General features: G+C 39.6%; 1 protein-coding gene across 1 annotated transcript; it reads left to right on the top strand.

Moving 5' to 3' along the window:
* Window positions 1-1506: 1506 nt before the first annotated feature.
* On the top strand, window positions 1507-20527 carry ankrd28b (ankyrin repeat domain 28b). The gene is made up of 28 exons (XM_063485674.1): window positions 1507-1716; window positions 6490-6573; window positions 7048-7126; window positions 7678-7748; window positions 7847-8047; window positions 9442-9529; window positions 9770-9912; window positions 10104-10316; window positions 11184-11262; window positions 11361-11475; window positions 11688-11770; window positions 11959-12022; window positions 12112-12180; window positions 12257-12397; window positions 12578-12689; window positions 12828-12854; window positions 14002-14076; window positions 14173-14374; window positions 14470-14557; window positions 14650-14767; window positions 16102-16321; window positions 17464-17551; window positions 17639-17722; window positions 17864-18009; window positions 18146-18228; window positions 18349-18431; window positions 18578-18669; window positions 18841-20527. Exons 1-28 carry the CDS (start codon window positions 1690-1692, stop codon window positions 19122-19124), a joined length of 3159 nt encoding a protein of 1052 aa, XP_063341744.1. The 5' UTR covers window positions 1507-1689; the 3' UTR covers window positions 19125-20527.
* The last annotated feature ends 737 nt before the right edge of the window (window positions 20528-21264 follow it).

Here is a 21264-nt window from a genome sequence, read left to right on the forward strand (position 1 = left end):
TAAAAGCATATTAATGACACGATTTTCTCATGAAGAACAATTGCGCTTTATAATCAATACAAGTGTTATTCATCTTTTACTGTTGTAGAATACTATGAATTAGAATTAGTATTTATTGTTATTATTAATACATGAAATATAATTAGATTAGGTGCCTTACTTGCAGTGACAGTCATTTACACAATACAACATTGCATGTAACACATAACACTATTGTATTAGAACATCACCACACGTGTTGCATTAATGCACATCATAAAGACTATTACATATGGTGCTATTACATATGGTGCCATCAGGGCATTTGATGCCCTGCTGGCTAGCGGATAGAAACTCCTCTTCGTGCTGCTATTCTTGAAGTGCTTTGTACTCTGTGAACTATTGACTCTACCAGAAATGCCTAGAGCTATCCTCACCTCTATGACAGAACCACAGAGTCAGTAAGGACACCATAAAGAGACAACTTTTGCGTCCCTGCCCTTTTGTTTTGTGCTTTCTGTCATTCCTGTTAGTCCTGTCTGTGGTGTCCTAACGGAAAAGAGGAAATGATGTAAATGTTGCATTCCACAAATGATTCAAATGTAAAAAACAAAACAAAACAAAACAAAAAAAGACAGCCTTGTCTTCAGGATTAATGATGCAGAGACTTGTTTTGTGTAAAAGGATTTTGTTTTCTAATCCTGTTAAAGCTCTAAGATCAGTAACACTTGTACATGAATACAAGTGCTCTGAATAGTTTTAACTAATGCAAAAGAATATTTAAATCACAAATCACTCCCCACCACCAAAACACATACATAAAATAAAATATAGTTTTAAATTGACTGCCATAAGCTAAAAGAGTTCCACTGCTTGTAGTTAAAAGGGAAGTCACTAGGTGGCCGTATTTCATCAAATTTCGGTGTTGGATCAGTAGACCTGAAACCCATTTCGCATTTTAGGACCGCCAGTAATTCACAGTTTTAATCCGTTTTAGTCCGCATTTCAGATCTAATTTACTGTTGTCGGCGTAAAATAAATATAATGTATTGTTTTGTGTGTTTGCTTACCTTTTTAAAAAAAAAAAAGTTTCCAGGAGACCCCCGTCAGCCCGGAGAACTCATATTACTGCTGTCAACACTTGACTCCCAGTGGCATCCATGGAGTTGCTCCAGCGGTTGCATGGTTGTCGCACTTGTGCAACTTCAGGATGAGTCACAGTTAGTAAATAGAAAAATATTCAGCTGTTCTCAAAACCACGTTATTCAGAGCAGTGCACCATGGTTACATTACAATGTTAATACATTTCACGTGGAATATAGAGTTTAAAATTGCTCCTTATAGAAAATATCTACACTTATAAGCGCTGAGGGCAGTGCAATATTCAACAAAGTGCGTCTGTGCTGTTACAGAGTGCAGCTGGCAACAACCAATCAGCGATTCCCTTACTGACATCTAGAGCGCTCTTAGCCTATCGGATTGCGTCTTTTCGGGGAGGTGAAATATGGTGGCGGCAATGTTATGGAGTTTCCGCTACTCCTCTCGCTTTCATGCCATCAGGTTAGGAAGCTAGCGAGCGAGCTAAGCTAGAGTCACGCTAGGCCTCCAGCAAAACCAGCGGCAGAAGCAACCGAGACCACACGCTGCTGTTCGGAAGGAGACAAGTATTCCTTTATGAACCTGCATGAGAGCTGTTAAAATACCACAAATATGGTGGTTCTCAAAATTCGAGACCAGGTAAGTAATGGCTGGTGTTAGAGGTTTGCCGTAAGTTTGAGCAAGTGGCCGGCTAATGTTAGCCTCGATTTCAGCGCTCGCCAGCGCAATGTAATTCGAGTCTTTCGAGCCTGACTCTGAAACGGAAGCATTTCCTTAATCTAGAATTTGAATTGTCCTCGATGAGGTGAAAGCTGGCTGAAGTACTACGTGTAACATTCGAAGCCCCGTTGTTGTTCCTATCACGTTTGCACTCCGACACGTAGTTAAACGGCTGTTGAGTTAAAAAACAGCTAATGATGTTGTGTTTATTTCCAGCAATTAGCCAGAGCCTGCGTGAAATGCATCCAGCGACTCACTTGTGAAGAGACTAGTTAGCATATTGTGAGACAACAATGCTAAATTGTTTTTGTGCAGTCGCTTACGAGCAATTCTAGCGTTATTGATAAACAATAATTTCCTCTCTGTTGCTGTTACAGTGAGATTATTGTCATGACAGCCAAAGTGATATGTTGATTGTGACATTACTGTGACAGCTAAACGTTTGTCGTTATATTTATGTTAGCAAAACCAACTAGTGATGTTTGTGGCAGCTGTAGGTTTAGAAAACACTTAAATAACGATATAGTTTTGTTCACTGATTCACCAAACTATGTTATTTGGTGTCACAGTGGGCAGGATAATGGAGTGATTGGATCTGAGCAAAGCTTTGTGCTAGTTTGGTGACTTTATTGTTTTTAAGAGGATTTATAACACTGTTACAGTTAAGCTATGTCTGTAATCAGACCTCTTTAGTGTGTGCCCATATATAAAAACTCAAAAAAATATAAAACAAGACAGTTTCTATTAGCTAGTATTCGCTTACGCTATACCCATGTGTACCGCGTTAATGGCATAAATGCAGGTAAACTGCTGTGTAATGCTTATATTTAATATATGAGGGCAATGGCAGTGTGACAGTATTAGACGTGTCATTTTAAACTCTGCAAAAAAAAAAAACCACTTGACACCTACTTCGTGAAAACCAGAATAGCTCAGTGTTATCATTTTAAGGGCTTTGTTTTGCACATGCCTGCTATTCTGTCACATATGTACGCGCATGTGTCTTTTATGGTCTATGTGTGCTTGAATGATCTGGGCTCCTGTGAGCCGGTGGAAGTTGCCAAAGAGCTGTCTCCATGGTGATGGTATTAACTAGCTTGGCTTGTATGAGGAGAGGAGGCACACAGTCCAGCAGTGAGAGAAGAGCATAGAAAATCTCCTACACCACCACCACTCATGCAGGACACGGAGAACTGAAAACAACAAAATGCAGATCTGTCCTTCGTTTTTGTTTTTAACATGGCGCAAATAGTGTTCGAACCACAAGAGTCTGCTTGTTGGCTGAATTTGTCCCCTGTAACTCTAACCTGCTTTGTGCCCTGCAGACATTCATGGGCATTATAATAACTAAACGAGTTCATTGTCCTTGTGTTTAAAAAAAAAAAAAAAAGCCACTGTATGCTGCTTGCTTGCTCGCTTTTGAGATGGCAGTGGTGGTTGTACAAGTTTGTAATGTCGTGATGGCTTCAATATATGTCGCTGGGAATAATCCACCCATGGCACCGCATATGTCTTGAATAGCTGTTGAGGGCTTATCCATAGCAGGGTGACCTTGATAGATTTTTAAAAAATTAAATAACAACAATGACCGTTACAATGTTTGACATTTGGCTTATATGAAGTAAACTCAGCATTTTTCCTTACTTATTGTACATCCTTTCTGTCAGGTAAAGGTATAAATTCTTGGTTCTGTATTTAACTTCATGAAGCACTGAGTCACTAAAAGGCATCAGGAAGTAGTACTGCAAAACCAGATGATTGCAAGTATATCTAGTTGTGCTTGATTAATTTTTTAAAGCGGGTTGCTGAAGATGCACTTTCATAAACCAAATGTCTTTTGCACATACAAACTGCATGCATGCACATTAGCCTAATTGACTAGCTGGGCAACCTGCTAAGTTGAATGATTGAATACTAATGAATGCATGTACCCTGCATATTGCATCATTTTAACTGTACAATGGAAAGCAAAGAGAGGAGTCATTAAGTTCAGTGTTTTTGTTTTCTCTCAACTAGTAGACTTATTTAGTATGTTTTGAGTTATTTTAAGCCAAAATCTATTTCAGGCATGTAAAGGTTATGAGTACATAATAGTGGTGTGAGGATCGATACTAAAGTATTGATTCTGTCAATACCAGATATTTATGTTCTAGAATCGATGCTCATATTAAAATATCAATATTTTATTAATTTGGGGTAAATTAGTAGTTTGATTAACAGGAACACAGTGGAAAGTAACTATATTATTAGGATTTTCTAAATGATTTGTAGGAACTACTCCTTCTTCCGCTTGTCATAGGTTGCGAAATACAGCTGTATAAATGCATCGCTCGCTCAGGTGATGATCGTAAGCAGAGTCATGCGTGGAGCTGTTTCAGCTCCACAAACAGCCAAGACGTGGTTTGTGACACAAAAGTAAATCATTACACAGAATATGATGATGAGTTTATGATGAGGCTAACTGAAGAAGAGGAGAGGGACAGGTGCTGCTAGGAAGTCCTTTGGTGCTACAGGCAGATACTTTCCAGGTACAGAGAGGGAAAATGTGGAGCTGTTGGTGATGTGTAACACTAAAAATACAATTCAAACATACATAAGATAGATAATAACATGTATCTAGGAAATGTTTTTCAGCTTTATTATTATTTTAAATCAGTCATATATGTTTTTAATTGTTAATTGAATCTTTTTAAAATGTAGGCATTGAATTTTCAGGCTTTTTTTTTTTGGGATAATTCTTCATAATTGAATGATAAGAACAAGAAGTCTGATGTCATGTATCCAATATGAAGGTATAGTTTGAAAGACAATACTTTAGATTTTCTAAACACATTAAGTTTTTGTACAGTGTCTGTATTGGATCACAATCACCGATACCAGTCTGAATTTTACTTGGTAGCTGATCAGAAAGGAAATCAGTGGCATCGCACGTCACTAGTAGATAACGCAATGTTTCATGATGCAGGCAGAAGATTATTTTAAAAGCAGTTTCCTTCTCTCAGCCACTTTTCGTTCATGCATTTTGTTTTGGATATATGCTCTCTTATTCATTCAGGTTAAGATTTCTCACTTATAGTGTATTTCTTAGGAATATAGTTTTTAATTGGGGGTTCAGCTGTAACACTTTAAAATGTCAGGAATGCTCTGCCTGGAAGGGATCTCCTCCTCTCCACTGTTGTCCCTGTCCAACCCAGCCTCTTGCTACAGGGCATGCAGATGAAAACATCCTGATCAAAGACTCCAGTGTTTCCCAAATCTTTGCTCTCGTTTTAAAGCGATCCAGTGCTGCTAAATATAAATGATATATTTTAGTCATATTACTTACCTAGGATTTGTTTTTGTTTTTTGGGTTGCTGTTTTGTTTTGTTTTTTCAATTATTTCATTTGAGCATTGCAAGCATTTCGTCTGTCTAAAATGACAGGAGTGGCTGACTCTTTCAAAAAACATAAAAAGACTGAAGCTAGCAGGGGAAAGTGTTATCCAACATGAAGGGAATATTGTAACGCTGCATTCAAGACTCAGTTCTGTCATTTATGGTGTGGCAAACTGTAAATGCTGACCAACAGATGGCTTGCACTGAAGTCATAGAAAAATACACAACACTGCCAGTTCTTCAAGTCAAAGTCAGCTTTATTATTCATAACTTTATTATGTAGAAGACATAGTATAAATTATATTAAAGCGTTTGTGCAATTATTAATATGTATAAAATGTCAAGGGTATAGCAGTTTTTTAAGCATAAGCAAAAATGTTTTTTAAAGCCTATGTACACATAGCAAGTGTTTATACATAACTGGACAAGTGAGGAGTCATCAGTATGAAACTGAGAAAATGAGCATAGCAGCCATTTATTTTTGTAAGGTGTTGCCAATTCAATGGCCAACATGTCTATTAGGTTGAAATTTATTGTGTTCACATGTTTTGTCACTTTTTAGAAACATTGTAAGTGTTATGATGGAGTCAGTAAAAAATTCCATTGTACACTCATGTTGAAAAACACACTGCTGGCACTCTGTCTACACGATGATCAACAAGAGAGATTTCTCAAAGAACTTTGGTTCATTTTTATGCCAAAACTTGATCTTGTGATCATGTTGGATGTGGTGAATGAGAGCAGCTGTGTACTTTTATTTTTTTCCTGTTTTTGATTCCTGGCAGTGTGAAAGTAAGCAGCACAGTTCTCATTTTGAATACAAGGTTTGGGTCTGTCTTTTTTAATGTCTTCATTCAAAAACTGCGATGTTTATCTTTGCTAACATGGCATGTTTACTTACCAACAGACAGAAAGTGCAGAACGGTGTTTAAAAAGTGGCCTTGACAGTCTGTGAAATGCAGAGTCATCATTTCATTGTTTGTTCTCTTTCTCCCAAAGAATAATGCTCTTTTACATTGCTTTCATTTGTGCTTTGTTGAATGCCAATATTTGATCTTCAGATGAGTGTTGTGTATGTCGTGTGTTGCAAGCATGCTGAAGTCCTAAAGTTTCAGTTTGCCGGATTATTGGTTTTCTCAGATTTCAACAATACCCGTCAGACAGGCAAGATTGTTACTCGCAGTTCATTGGGTTTGCTCTGTATGCAAATTGTAGTGATGGAAGCTGAGATGGTGTTACATGTCAACAAAGAAAAGTATCAAAATCATGATAATTTTGTCCTTTTTATTTATTGTGTGCTTTTTTCTTTCTTTTACAGCCTCCTTTGCTGAAAGCTATTTTCAATGTAGATCCTGATGAAGTACGTTCGCTTATATTCAAAAAAGAAGATGTGAATGCACAGGTAAGCCCAACAGTTACAAATATCTGCATCTGTTTCCTCATGCATGTACCCGGCGACAAATGCCTAATGTGCAGTTGTCCTTGAAAGGCCTCGTGCAGCTCTTTCTTTCAGATATTGTAGCATACAGAACAGCACTGCATGACCTGGCTCTTTTTTTTTCTTTACTGCATTCCTCGTCAATATTACATATTCAAGTGGTGGTGTTTGTTTCAAAATAAGGCTGTTTTGTACTTGCTCGTGCTTCACTGCAAGGCTTTTTCTTTTTTTCTTAATTTGTTAAACCCACAATGTGGTGTTTGTGTAAATATTTGTTCCTGTTAACACTACAGTGTTGCAAATGTTAAGGAAAATGTGTTTTTTGTATTGCTACAACAGACCACTGCACATGTAATGAAGAGACAGATTGCAGTGTTTACTGCAAGTTGTTTTGTTTCTCTGTAATCTCAGCAGTGTCTTCCTGTTCACTTAATACAGGACAATGAGAAGCGAACTCCATTGCATGCTGCCGCCTATCTCGGAGATGCAGAAATTATAGAGCTGTTGATTCTATCTGGTATGTTTTCTTCTTAGTATTAATGCAATGATCACAAGAAAGTGCTTAAAGCCACAAATACTGGGTGAATTTTGGATTGTAGAAATGAGTGTTTCACAGGTGTCTGGAGAGATTATCTAACAGTTTTTAATCAGAGAAAATAAATAAGTCATGCTCTTAAAATGTGAAATGTTAAAAATATTATAGATGTGCCTATAATTATCTTCCCAATGCTGGGAGCACATGACATACTGCTTTTTCTTTCTTTTCTTTTCTAAACTCAAGGTAGTGGTGAATGATTAATGCAAGTGTGTGTGTGTGTGTGTGTGTGTGTGTGTGTGTGTGTATAAGTACATAATGGCACATTTTAAAAGCAAAGTGGAATACAAGCAATCATTCCTCTGCATACAGTATGATGAAATATTTGAAATGTCTCTACACCCCTTTCAGCCTTTTCTGAACTTTTCTAATTTAGTCTCTCCAAAAACTGTTGAATACCTTCTTGTCGAAACGTTGCACCGTATGCAGCAAAACCATATGAGTTTAAATAGCCTTTGCTTCTTCATTTCTAGGTGCAAGAGTAAATGCCAAAGATAACAAGTGGCTCACTCCCCTGCACCGAGCTGTGGCCTCCTGCAGTGAGGTTTGTGAATTTCCCCCTGGCTCTCTGTCATACACACTACAAGACACAGGTTTGCATATCCAAGCAATGTAAACCTACTTGTTGTTTTTTCCTCACAGGATGCTGTCCAGGTGTTGCTGAAACACTCGGCTGATGTAAATGCCCGAGACAAAAACTGGCAGACGCCACTTCACATCGCCGCCGCCAATAAGGCGGTCCGCTGCGCCGAAGCCCTCGTGCCACTACTCAGCAATGTGAATGTGTCAGACAGAGCAGGCCGCACCGCGCTGCACCATGCAGCCTTCAGCGGTCATCTGGAGGTAAATTTAAACCCTAAGGCATTGTTAGATTAAGCTGTGCTTAAGGAGGCACTTTAACATCTTTGGAATCGATGTGGTTGCACGTTAATGAATTGAAATAGCAGCTGAACGTTTGGTATCAGCTTTCTTAAGGAGCAGAGTTTTAATGTAGAGGGTTGGTGAGGTTTTGTGGTTGTAAAGTGTACAATGTCTTTGAGTATAACCTCTTCAGTAATCCTCATATTGATTGATTTAAATTGATAGTGGTAAATATGCTGTGTGCTACATAGATCGTTTTTGCTGGCAAACTGTCAGAGTATGCTAGCATTACTGGGTGTGTTTACCTGGCTGTTATTAGAAGTTCCCGACCTCTTTCTAAGAAGAAGAAGTGTTTCTGCTTGCCTCAAGAATGATTAAACACTGGTGGGCACTCTGCCATGCAGTGCAGAATAATGGTCACATTATTTGCCCATTTAACAAGTGTTAGTTGAGACAAGCAACATCCACATATAGGTCTGCTGAATTTTAGTAGCGCATGACTAACCGACCGTTTGATCCCGGATTCAGTTGCGCAAAATCTGGTCTAGTCATCCAAATGCTTCCTGACATCAGGGCACCCTCTTAAGTTAAAGAGGGCAGCTTTTCAATGTTTAATGAGCCAGCTACATTAAATTAAAGAACACAAACTACATTTTCAGACATGGCTTAAGACTGAGTGGGCTCTCTGCATGCAGTCATAAATTGTGGTCACATACTTAAGGGTGCTGGATGCACAGATAGTGCTTGACCAATCACGTGTCTGGATGCAAATTACCCATTGTAATCTTGTACTTGCATGCAAATTAGCTATCTGAAAAGTGAATTATCAAAAATTCATGCAAATGAATGCAAGTGCATACAAGCTATTTGGAGCATCTTTTAGGTATACAGTGGATTCAAGTTAAGTATATAAATATGAAAAAGGTGAATCTATGGAGGTCTGCTCCAAGAGAAGAATGCCACACTACTGGCTGTACAAGACAGGATATTTGGAAATGGATGTTTTCTTGTTTAATCTTAATTATATTTGTTCGGTTGGCATACCTGCACAGAATCTGTGCAAAAGGGTGACAAGGTTTCACCACTCATGTTTGCTCAGCAAGTTAAAAAATAACTTTAGAAACCCCTGCAGGTTCACCTAATTTCTATTATATTAAAGTGAAGATACGCATACATTGACGAGACAATTGATCCAAGAGCGCTAAGATAAAGTCACTGAACTCGTATATCTAATATGTAAACACTGCATGCAGTGTATATAAGTTGCTACATTTATTGCAAATGGTAGATAGGCAGGTTGATGTTGCAGCGTCCCCTGATGTTTTTTCTCATCCCCTGTTTGGTTTTTTTGTTTTTGTTTTTTTTGCTACTTTTAGATGGTGAGACTCTTGCTCTCCAGAGGGGCCAACATCAATGCTTTTGACAAGAAGGACCGCCGTGCAATACACTGGGCCGCCTACATGGGTAAAAAATAATGCAGCCATAGAGATTTTTACATTTTCGTATTTGTTCATTTTTATGCAACTTTAGACATTGCTTTCTTCTTGTGGTCAATATAAACTTAAATGGCAGAGCTTTATTTGAATAAAAACCATCTGTTAAGATGGTTTTAAATGTTTACATTAGAGTAGATGCCATATGAACAAAAACATGTCTAATATCTTTGTGTAAGCATTATGTAATTAAATCTCTTTTTATCTTCAGGACACATAGAAGTGGTGAAGCTGCTGGCATCACATGGAGCTGAGGTGGCCTGCAAAGATAAGAAATCTTACACCCCCCTACATGCGGCAGCCTCTAGTGGAATGATCAGCGTTGTCAAATACCTCCTGGACTTGGGGGTGGATGTAGGTTCCACCCACAAGCTTTTTGCCATCGCACTGTAGACACTGCTATACTGTATGAGCTCAACAGGAGAGATATTTTTCAGTGGTGTCTCTAAATTGTGTGTTACAACTGTTCTAACTGTAACTGTTCTTTTATTTGTAGCACTTTATTCTAATTGTTTTAATTGCCTGTTGTTTTCCTGACTTTCTAGATCAATGAGCCCAATGCATATGGCAACACACCCCTCCACGTGGCCTGCTACAACGGGCAAGATGTGGTTGTGAACGAGCTCATAGACTGTGGAGCCAACGTCAACCAGGTGAACGAGAAGGGCTTTGCCCCTCTGCATTTCACCGCCGCCTCGCGTCACGGAGCACTCTGCCTGGAGCTTCTGGTTTGCAATGGGGCAGATGTCAACATTAAAGTGAGTGAAAACCAGAGTTTGTTATTAAACAACTAAGTATTTACCTATTGTAGGGCTGTGCAATATGACCAAAATCTCATATGCTGAGATTAATTTTAAGACATTTCTCATCCCAAGAACGATATATAACACAAAGTAGTGCATTTTCTGTCAATCTCGGGCAACTTGACTTGTTAGAAGTTTTTTCAGCTGGGTGTCGTGTACCTGGAGTCAAGTGTTTTGACCGATTCATGAAACTATATATTTTTAGATATAAATTGTAACGACCGCCATTTTCTTTGTGAGTGTTTATTGCATGGCGTACTGCGGGGAAAAGCCTGTTGTAACCTTTGAGTCTAAGGTTTATTTTGAGCACCTGACGGCTCCTTTTGGCTTCTCATCCGTAAACACTCTCCATACTCTTTCACATGATTCTTGCATAGGTGGTAGAAGAGGTTTGTCGTGTGTGAGTTTGTGCTGGGGACCAGTTTGCAGCATAATTTGCATAGTACAGTTTTCTGGTCTGTGTCAGACTTTTCATAACCAAACCATTTCCATGAGACAGAGGTAGCCCTTAGTTTAGTATTTCTGTTTGGAGCTACCTGGTTCTGCCTCGTCTTCGCTGCCCATGCTGGTATTTTCTGTGCCTGCATTCACATGGTGGCCATCCAAACAATGAAAAAATGCGACACCGCGAATTAAACGATAGCGTATAAAATCGCACAGCCCTAACCTCTTGCTTCCTTGTGTGTAAAAGTGTATTATTGTGCCTTCTTCCTACATGTGATAGGTCTTCTCATTGTTTGAGGGAAGCTGATTGACTTGGGGATTAAACTTTACTGTAAAAAGGCATAACTTGTCAGATAATAAGTTTTTGTTTCAATTCAGAGTAAAGATGGGAAGACTCCACTCCACATGACAGCGATCCATGGGAGGTTCTCGAGGTCTCAAGCAATCATTGAGAAAGGTGAGCTGTTTCTCATGCTGGACCCAGAAGCAAAAACTGCTTTTTAGTGTAACAGAGGCTAAATGCTTGCTTTGATTTTTGATTTTTTCCCCCTAAAGGTGCGGAGATTGACTGTGAAGACAAGAACGGAAATACACCACTACACATTGCAGCTCGATACGGCCACGAACTCCTCATTAACACTCTCATCTCCAACAGAGCTGACACAGCTAAGTACGTGAGCCTTTCTGCTGATTTTTCAGTCAAGTCTTAGAACATATATTGAAGAGCCTTCCTTCTGAAAGCACACATGTAGTATCTGTTGTGTAACTCATATAAATGGTAATGTGCTAGTAATAGTCATTTTTGATTCCCACGTTAGCAACATTGTTGTGTACTGTTTGTATGATACAAAGTTTTTTGTTTTGTTTTGTTTTTTCATTCAGACGAGGAATCCATGGCATGTTCCCACTGCATTTAGCTGCTCTCAGTGGCTTCTCTGACTGCTGCAGAAAGCTCCTGTCTTCAGGTGAACAGTGCTCAACTTTACTCATGCCCTGTCACAGCCTTCAGTGCAACGTGACACAAAGCTCACGTTTAAAAAGTTTAGAAATTCCTGACAGGAAAAAAAGTACAAAAATATATCATCTGCAATGTAAAACATTTTATAATATATCCTGAATGTGTCTCCTTCATAATCCATTTTACCCTGTGCAGGCTTTGATATTGATACTCCTGATGACTTTGGGAGGACCTGTTTACATGCTGCAGCTGCTGGAGGGTCAGTACAGGATGGCTGAATATCGCCTTTAGTATTAAAGTATTGTGTAATTTTTAATCAAGTGATTATCTGTCTGTCTAACCCCTCAGAAACCTGGAATGTCTAAATCTTCTCCTCAACACTGGGGCCGACTTCAACAGAAAGGACAGCTTTGGCAGGTTTGTAGTATTTATTGGTGGATTTGGATCAAGAGTCAAATTTGAACAGGGAACTGAGCTGTGTTTGCTTTTCCAGGACCCCTCTGCACTACGCTGCTGCCAATTGTAACTACCAGTGCCTGTTTGCTCTGGTGGGGTCTGGGGCCAGCGTCAATGACCTAGACGAGCGGGGCTGCACTCCTCTCCACTACGCTGCTGCGTCTGACACAGATGGAAAGTCAGTAAATTCTCTCTATTAAAAATGGTGGATATTGTGTGGGAGGTGGTTCATGTTTGTAGGTTTTCACAGATAAAAGTAAAAATAACCACCTGCATTATCCATTATGCTGAGTAGTGGTTTAGGACTAGAAGCCAACATGTTGTTTCCTTGACTACAGCGCTTTTGTTGTGTCTGCAGGTGCCTGGAATATTTACTGAGAAATGATGCAAATCCGGGGATCCGGGACAATCAGGGCTACAATGCTGTGCACTACGCCTCAGCGTATGGACATCGCCTTTGTCTGGAGCTGGTAAGAACTTCAATCCAGAGTACATGACACTTAACAGCCACCATGTCCCTGTTTTCATATTTGTGTTTTGTGGAATTCTGCTTAAAGAATTGCCTGTTTTTTGTTTGTTTGTGTTTTTTTTCCTGTGTTCTTTAACAGATTGCAAGTGAAACACCCCTAGATGTGGTAAGTTGATTTTTAGTTTTCTGTTCTGGACTTCTTTTTAGGCTCTTGAAGACATTTCACCTCTTGTCCGAGAGGATTCTTCAGTTATAAAAGTGAAGAATCCTATCATGGGGATTATGAGCTATTCAGCCCCTAGTGGTGCTTTCACCTTGGACTTAGTCCAGAGAGTTGTTGACCCAGTTGTTGTCATCATTATTACGTTATTGGGGTTGCACATTTCAAGATGTGAGTGAGTAAATCACCTGGGCGGGGATCTCAAGACTGTGTTATAGTTGGTGTTTTAGACCACCACCTGTTCTGAAATGGTTGTTCTGTTTGGGCATAGATGGCTTCTTTTACTCATCCTTGAATCGTCTGTGTTCTCTGGATGATGTCTTGGTTCTCCCCTGGTGAATGTCTGACATTTTGTCTCATGCCTCTTTGCTGATAACTAAAAGTACTCTATTAATGTGTGTGTTCCTTTTTCTTTTGCCTTAGATGGACCGTTTTCTGTATAGTTGTGTAAGCTTCAGATAACCCTAAGTTTGTGTTCCACTGGGTGGTGGGACTCAGAGTTTATGGTGGGTTTCTGGTAAATTTCAGTGTTCAGGCTACTATCTCCCTCGGTTGAATGGTAACCTGTTTTTCTTGGTGTCCTTGATGTTTTTATCCCTTTAGTTGATTGATTTTTTTTTTTTTTTTTTAATTTCATTTCTTGAGTTTGTAGAAGAGAAGAAGCCTCTCAAATGAGGAGTCTCTTCATGAACCTAACATTGTACAATGACTGAGGCCTTATTTTCTGGACCTGTGGATCTGGTTGAGTCCAAGTGATGGAATTTTTTTCATTAGTCAGTGAGCACAAGGGTCCCTACAGATGTTCGTTTGTGATCGCCCAAACTCATCTTCAGAAACATTTTTATTACAATACAAAAGCCCCAAGCAACAGATTTCAACCAAACTTCAAAGACGTATAACAGGAAGGACTTTTCTGCTGTGATGTCTCCAGCTGTCTGTAACTCTGTCTATAACAGAGTATAATCAAGGCTTGAGAAACTACACCGACATATTTTTTGTAGTTTTTATGTATATAAAATAGGGCACAGAGTCATGCAGTAGGAAAAGAAACAATATCTGAATCAGGTTCTAATGTGTGTCTTGGCTTATTCAGCTAATGGAAACCTCAGGGACAGACATCCTGAACGACGCCGATGTCAGAGCCCCTGTCAGCCCCCTGCATCTTGCTGTGAGTAATTTGAAACACTTGGTTTTATCCTTCTGGTGAGCAGTACATGTCACCAGCGTCAGCAGTAACTTTATAATGGGGGAATCCACCTTTCAGGCATACCATGGTCACCATCAAGCTATGGAGGTTCTGGTGCAGTCTCTGCTGGATCTGGATGTGAGAAACAGCCAAGGGCGCACACCCCTGGACCTGGCTGCCTTCAAAGGGCATGTGGAGTGTGTGGATGTCCTAATCAACCAGGGAGCCTCCATCTTGGTGAAAGATTACACCTTGAAGCGAACCCCTATACATGCTGCAGGTATGTTGGACATGGAGTTACAAATAAAATTTCCTGAATCTGAAAATTCAGACCCAAATACAACATGATAAGTAATAAGTTAATCTTTTCCGCAGCTACCAATGGTCACTCAGAATGTTTACGTTTGCTCATTGGAAATGCTGATCTTCAAAGTGCAGTAGACATTCAAGATGGGAATGGACAGTAAGTTCAATGAAAATCTTTTTATATCTTTTTATTTTATTTCCATTCTTATTCTAAAGTCATTGCTAACATTATTGCCTCATATCTCCTAGAACCCCTCTCATGCTAGCGGTCCTGAGTGGACACACAGATTGTGTGTATTCTCTGCTGAATAAAGGAGCCAATGTAGAAGCCAAAGACAAATGGGGCAGGACAGCCCTGCACAGAGGGGTAAGTAAATGTCATTATTTTTACACATATTTCTGTGCATAACTTTATTCACAGTTTTCAGTATGGATACCTAAATCTTGCTACCACTATCAGAATTTACATGTGTATTTCTTGGCCTTTGTGGAATGAGTGTGTCTTTCAAATATCACAACAATACAATAATCACAACAGTTTTTTTGTTTTGGTTTTGTTTTTTACTGTGTTGCAAGGCACATTTAACTTACTGCCAATCAACCAGCATGTCAGACATGTAGTCCAGTCTCGCTTTTCGAAATATTGCTTGTCAACATCCTCATTTTCTCCTGATTAGATAGTTGCAAGTCATTGTGTACATGCCTAAATGATGCGGCAGTATCTACAGTTGGTACAAAACAGCAGCAAGTATATTCACACTAAACACAGGGAACACATCACTCACAGAATGACAGTAACTTCCCATTTGCTTCAGAATCCCAAGATTTTGCTTTTAAATCACTACATGGCATGGCTCTACTTCATACGTTAGAACTCCTAATAGCTCATACCACCCCTAGACCCTTCAGAATCAGTTGCTGTTACATATTCTACGGTTCAGGCTTAAAACAAACGGCAAACTGTTTTAGCCCAGTTCTGTGGAACAAACTTCCTCTCGCAATTCTATCAGCACAATCATTTCCCCATTTAGAAATAAATAAACGAACTACAGGAAAGTATGGACTGGCTTTTACATATTGTTTTCTTAAATTTGTACTTTTGCTTTCTTTGTCTATTGCTTGTATATCTTCGTTATTCATTAATGTTATGCTTTTTGGAATGTTTTTAGTACTAATATTTTTTGTAAGTTATATAAAGGACCTTGTGTGATTTTTCCATAATGTATGGGTTTACACATTTAGTTGGCAAGCGAAAGGTCGATAGTTGAATTCCAGTCTGAGACGCAAAACTCTCTACCCAGTATGACTTTACAACACTCCTACTGTGCACAAATATGCTCTATTTGGACAACAGACATGCCAGCATATATTGAAAAGAAAACCTTGCCATCAAGGCAACGTAGGAATCGATGTGGAAATATTCTGCTTTGGGACTGCTAAAAGGCAATCAAGATACTGAAAGTAAAAAGAGGCTGACTTCTACTATAGTGCAGTGATCCAACGTAGACCCTCAAAATGTACAATGAACAACTTAAAGAAACAGAAGCAACACTCATGGAGGAAATATTGTGAAAACTGGGTAGTGCTGCGAGTATCTGAGAGGTTTCTCTGAAACCTTGTTTTTTTTTTTCTTTCTACATATTGTATGTTGTCATTCGGGATGTAAGCCAGTCATTGGTAAAACCTGTTTTCTGTTCTCAGGCGGTGACTGGCCATGAGGAATGTGTGGAAGCTTTGCTTCAGCACAGCGCCAGCTTCCTGGTGCGAGACTGTAAAGGGCGCACACCAATCCACCTGGCAGCGGCGTGTGGACACATAGGGGTACTGGGAGGCCTTCTGCATGCTGCCCAATCAGTGGAAACACTCCCTGTCTTAACAGACAACCAAGGCTACACCCCACTGCACTGGGCCTGCTACAATGGTACAGAGAAGAGGGCTTTGATGACCCTCAGTGTAGATAAAGACATTTACATGTGATTGTTAGAACATGCAAGCCTGCCACTAAGTACAGTAGATTAGTATAATGAAGCACCCAAGTAAATGTGGTTGGAATATAGCCAAGCACATCTTTTCCATGTTTATTGCTTGTTCATCATACAGATGGCAACAGAATTATTAGTCCCGTCTTTAAAAATTTTAGACTAAGACGGTTAAAATTATTAGCCTCCATGGTGCTTCTTTCCCCAAACATAAACAGTGTCTCTGTGGACCGAGAGCTCTGGTTTAGTCTCATCTGACCAAAGGACACATTTCCAGTATGCATAATCTTTCTCCAAGTTGTCCTTAGCATACTTCAGTCTGGCTTTTCTTGGTGTGCAATCTCACAGTCCATTCCTTTGCATGGTTCTAGTGATTCTCTTCTGAGCGTATAATTCCCAACTTAGCTAAAACATTCACTCATGTTTTGGCAGTTGCTAAGGGGTCTTTAGACACATCTCTCACTGGTTTCCTTTCCAGAGATTTTGAAATCTTTTGCTTCCTACCTCTGCCAGACTTTTTCTGTCCTGTGTGGCTCTCTTTGAATTTCTTATTGATGCTTCTCACTCCAGTTCTCAGTACTTGGAAATGCTGTGATAACTTTGTATATCCTTCCTCTGCTTTGTGAGCATCAACAATTCTTTTCCTCAAGTCTAAACTGATTTGTTTTGTTTTTGGTATTATGCTTTCTAAAGTGACAGCTCAAACTCTTGCTGAAGTTTTTTTTGTACTGTGCTCAAAGCTGCTCAAAGCTTGTAAATTAAAGGACATCTTTCCACGGCAGTGATTCGCGCTATGGCTCAGTTAAAAAAAAATTGTGAAATAATTATGGAGCACAAATAGAAATAATTTATGCTTTCTAAAGAAAACTAGTATGTTAAGAAATGCTATGTTGAAAATTCTGTTTTTCTGTTAAAAATGACACTTGGGAAGCTTTTGACCCAAACTTTGCATTTCATAGGGGGACTAATACAGTCTTCCTCATTTGCACAGTTCTCTTATGCACACCCTTAGGCTAGTTTTCACACATCCTGGTAATTATTGCTATGTTAATGCTGTAACTAGCTAATGTTTTCATTCTTGCAGGTCACGATACGTGTGTGGAGGTTTTGCTGGAGCAAGAGGTTTTCCACAAGGCTGATGGCAATTCTTTCAGCCCCCTCCACTGCGCTGTGTAAGACCTAGAGCTGTTTTCTCTTGATCAATTTGTGTAATGACGGAGCATCTACCAGATTAAATAGTGCTGTTTTTTATTCCTTAGGATCCATGACAACGAAGGTGCTGCTGAGATGCTGATAGACACACTGGGCCCTGCAATTGTTAATTCCAAAGACAGTAAAAACAGGCATGTATGATGTTACAAGATAAATATTAATTCAAGCCTGAATAGAATTGTAAAGCACCTGATTCTGGGAACGAGTGTAAGGAAGTGAAGGTTCATATCACTGAATAAATACTGAGCCTTGCTTTGATGTTGCACGTGCAGGACCCCGCTCCACGCAGCAGCTTTCACTGACCACGTGGAGTGTCTCCAGCTGCTGCTGAGCCACAACGCTCAGGTCAACAGTGTCGACGCCGTGGGGAAGACACCGCTCATGATGGCTGCTGAGAACGGCCAGACCAACGCTGTCGGTACGAAGGTTTAACTATTAGCCTGGCAAATATCACAGCGGGACATAATAATCAAGTGGAGGATCGAATTAATAAACTGTGCTTTATTGAATTAACTTCATTTTGTTTTTCCTGTGTTTAATCACGTCACCATTAGAGGTGCTGGTGAGCAGTGCAAAAGCAGATCTCACTCTACAAGATGCTGCAAAGAACACTGCACTACACCTGGCCTGCAGTAAGGTGTGTAGTACCATATGGTGGCACTGTGCTCTTAATCTGCAGTGTCTTGCCGAAGTGTTTAAATATGAGAAAGGATGAGCATTTACCACTCTGTGTGGCTCTTTTTATACCCATCCATAGGGACATGAAACCAGTGCCTTGTTGATATTGGAGAAGATTACAGACAGAAACCTCATAAATGCTACTAATGCCGCCTTACAGACGTACGTATCACTTATATCGTATTAGTACCTCGCTTGTTAGTGTATAATTGTTAATAACTGAATTCTTAATGTCAAAATGTACAAAACAAATTAGTAAGTATCGACTAGCTTGTCACCGATTTCAAAGATTTATCTTGTCTTTTAAGGCCTCTACACGTGGCTGCAAGAAATGGCCTGACTGTGGTGGTGCAAGAGCTTCTTGCAAAGGGAGCCAGTGTCCTTGCAGTTGATGAAAATGGTAAATTCACTGTGGTGTTTTGTTTTGGGGTTTTCTTTATTATTTTTTTTTTCTTACTTATGGGTTTTGGTGTGCATCCTTGGGCACAGCAGGATTAGAAGCTGACTGCAAATGTTTTCTTTGCATTAATTTTATGGAGCATAAAATATTGTTGTGTTGTTATTTCCTCAGGTTACACGCCCGCCTTGGCTTGTGCCCCCAACAAAGATGTGGCAGACTGCCTAGCCCTCATCCTGGCCACCATGATGCCTGTGTCTCCCTGCACCCCGGCACCAACCCTCCCATTCAGTGCCATTAACCATTACACTACCAGCCCCTCTAAGAGCGTCACCTTCGACAGCCTGCCCATGCTGCGTGGCGAGCACAGCTCATACTGCAGCTTTAACAACATCAGCCACCATGACGGCTTCTACAAAGACGAGGAGCTCAACGACTCTGATTCAGAGACGTACTGAAGGAAGGGACAAAGTGATAAATGCATAAACACACGCTGTGTCTTAAAAATCACCCACCATGAGTTCGGGAGGGCAGAATGAGACACAAGCCCCCACAGGAGCCTTAAGAGTCCCCACCCCCCACCCCTTTATCACCACCACCACCCCTTCATCACCACCACCACCAGAGAGCGAGCAAGTGAGGGAGGAGGTGCAGCAGGCTGGCCAACGCTCATCACCACCTCATCCAGCACTAGATGTCCTTTCAACTAATACTGGACCTCAGTGACCACTGCTTTACCAACACGGACTTCTTGAGTGCTAAAACCTGGACTCGTTTGGTAGACGGCAACCTTTCTAAGGCAATAACATGCTGTTGACTGGTGGTTGCACATCACAGAGAGCTAAACCAACAGGGACCAAGAGACATGGATACATTTTAACCCAGTTTTAACTGTGCAAATGAGACTGAGAAGGCTTGGGTTCATCGGCGGTTCGCTGTTTCTGTTAGTGTGTGTGTGCGTGTGTGTGTGCGCGTGCGCGTGTGTTTGGAGGGGTGGGGGGGTTCATGGGTTTATATCCGCACACTACACCCTTCAGAATGCACTTGTCCTTCAAGTCTGTAAAAGTCATACTGGGGGAAAAATCATTTATTTTTTGAGATCAAATTTTTATTAAACCCATTTTTCATGTCTTAAATTCCTTATCCTCTAGAGGAAAACAAAAAAAAAAGTCAGGTTTTAATGATCTGAGTAATTTCAAAAAATTTGATATGTGCACCGGTTAATTATTAGGTCAAGCAACCTTAATTTTGTACATTGACTTGTCCATTGCGGTTTAGTCTTTGAAGAATAAATTATTTGTGTACTTCTGGTCCCTTTTTATGTGTTCATTTTGTGCCTTCATTAGTTACTGAGAAAGGATGGGTTTGTAGAGGCAGCTGTGAAAGTACAGTGGTGCACACTAGGTAAGTATTTAAACATTTGTAAGAAGCACTGATCCCTTACTGAGGTATTTAGGCTGAGCTTTGCGAGGAGAAACACTGTAAACCAATGATAGGACGGCATTTGATTTTTCTTCTGTCTGAATGATATTTTTGCTGTTATCTTAGTCAAAGTATTGACTTTTGCTTGCTTTAACTTCAAAAAAAGAGAGAGAAACCACTCGATTGTACCCTGATTCAAGAATTCACAGTTTTGTTTGTTGACAAATGCTTTTAACTGGAATTATGTAAAATACATTCGCTAGCTTCATTAGTATGGAAAAGTGTTTTTTTCTTTTCCTTGCTTTTTTTCTTGAAGAGGAATGAAACTAGCATGTATATAGGGAAAATGACTGTGAATTCAAGTTCCAATGAATTCTTTCAGTACTGAGATTGCTGTATATTTTATGAGTAATAAAGAAATGAGTTATTTAATGATGAACTTGATTTATTTTTTTGTTAAATGCTGTCTTTATTTCTAATTGCAACTATCTTCATTTCTTTGTTTTGCTGGGAAAATGGGTGCAAGTGTACAAAAACATATGGAAATATAGTATATAAGGTAAAAACAGAGTTTGCATAATTCTAATGAGCTTGAAAGTCACTTTTCTGTGTTCATAATGTCATCAGTTTTGACAAGATCCCAAACACCGCTGTCAGAAATGCAGGACCAAACCATGTCAGAGACACTGTGTTTTACAGGTGGCTGTAGACACTGTTGTACCTTTCTCCTGACCTCTGTAAATACTGATGACGATTCATCACTCTATAAGACTTTTGCTACTGATTTACAGTCCAGTTCTTGTGTAATTTGGCATACCGCAGCCTATTCTTACTGTTTCTCACTTTTAAGAATGACTTTTTGACATCCACCTTTCCACTGAGACTATTTCTGATGAGGCAGTGAGCAGTTCAGGGGCCTGTTGGTTTACCATCATTCAATTATTATTAGTTATACTTTTGTTTTTTATTCTGTAATACAAATATAGAAATCATACAACTGCTGTTTTTATGGTGTAGAAATGTTACTGGCAGCCAATGAAAAGAGCTGCATGATTCTGTTCCGTCCATATTTATTAATTTATTTAAAATGATGCATTAAACCAAAGACCGACTACAAGGTCTATGCTTAAACTCTAGATTCTAATATTTATTAGAAATAACTAAATAAAAGATAGT

Source organism: Pelmatolapia mariae, linkage group LG10_11, assembly GCF_036321145.2.
Source record: "Pelmatolapia mariae isolate MD_Pm_ZW linkage group LG10_11, Pm_UMD_F_2, whole genome shotgun sequence".
NCBI lineage: Eukaryota > Metazoa > Chordata > Actinopteri > Cichliformes > Cichlidae > Pelmatolapia > Pelmatolapia mariae.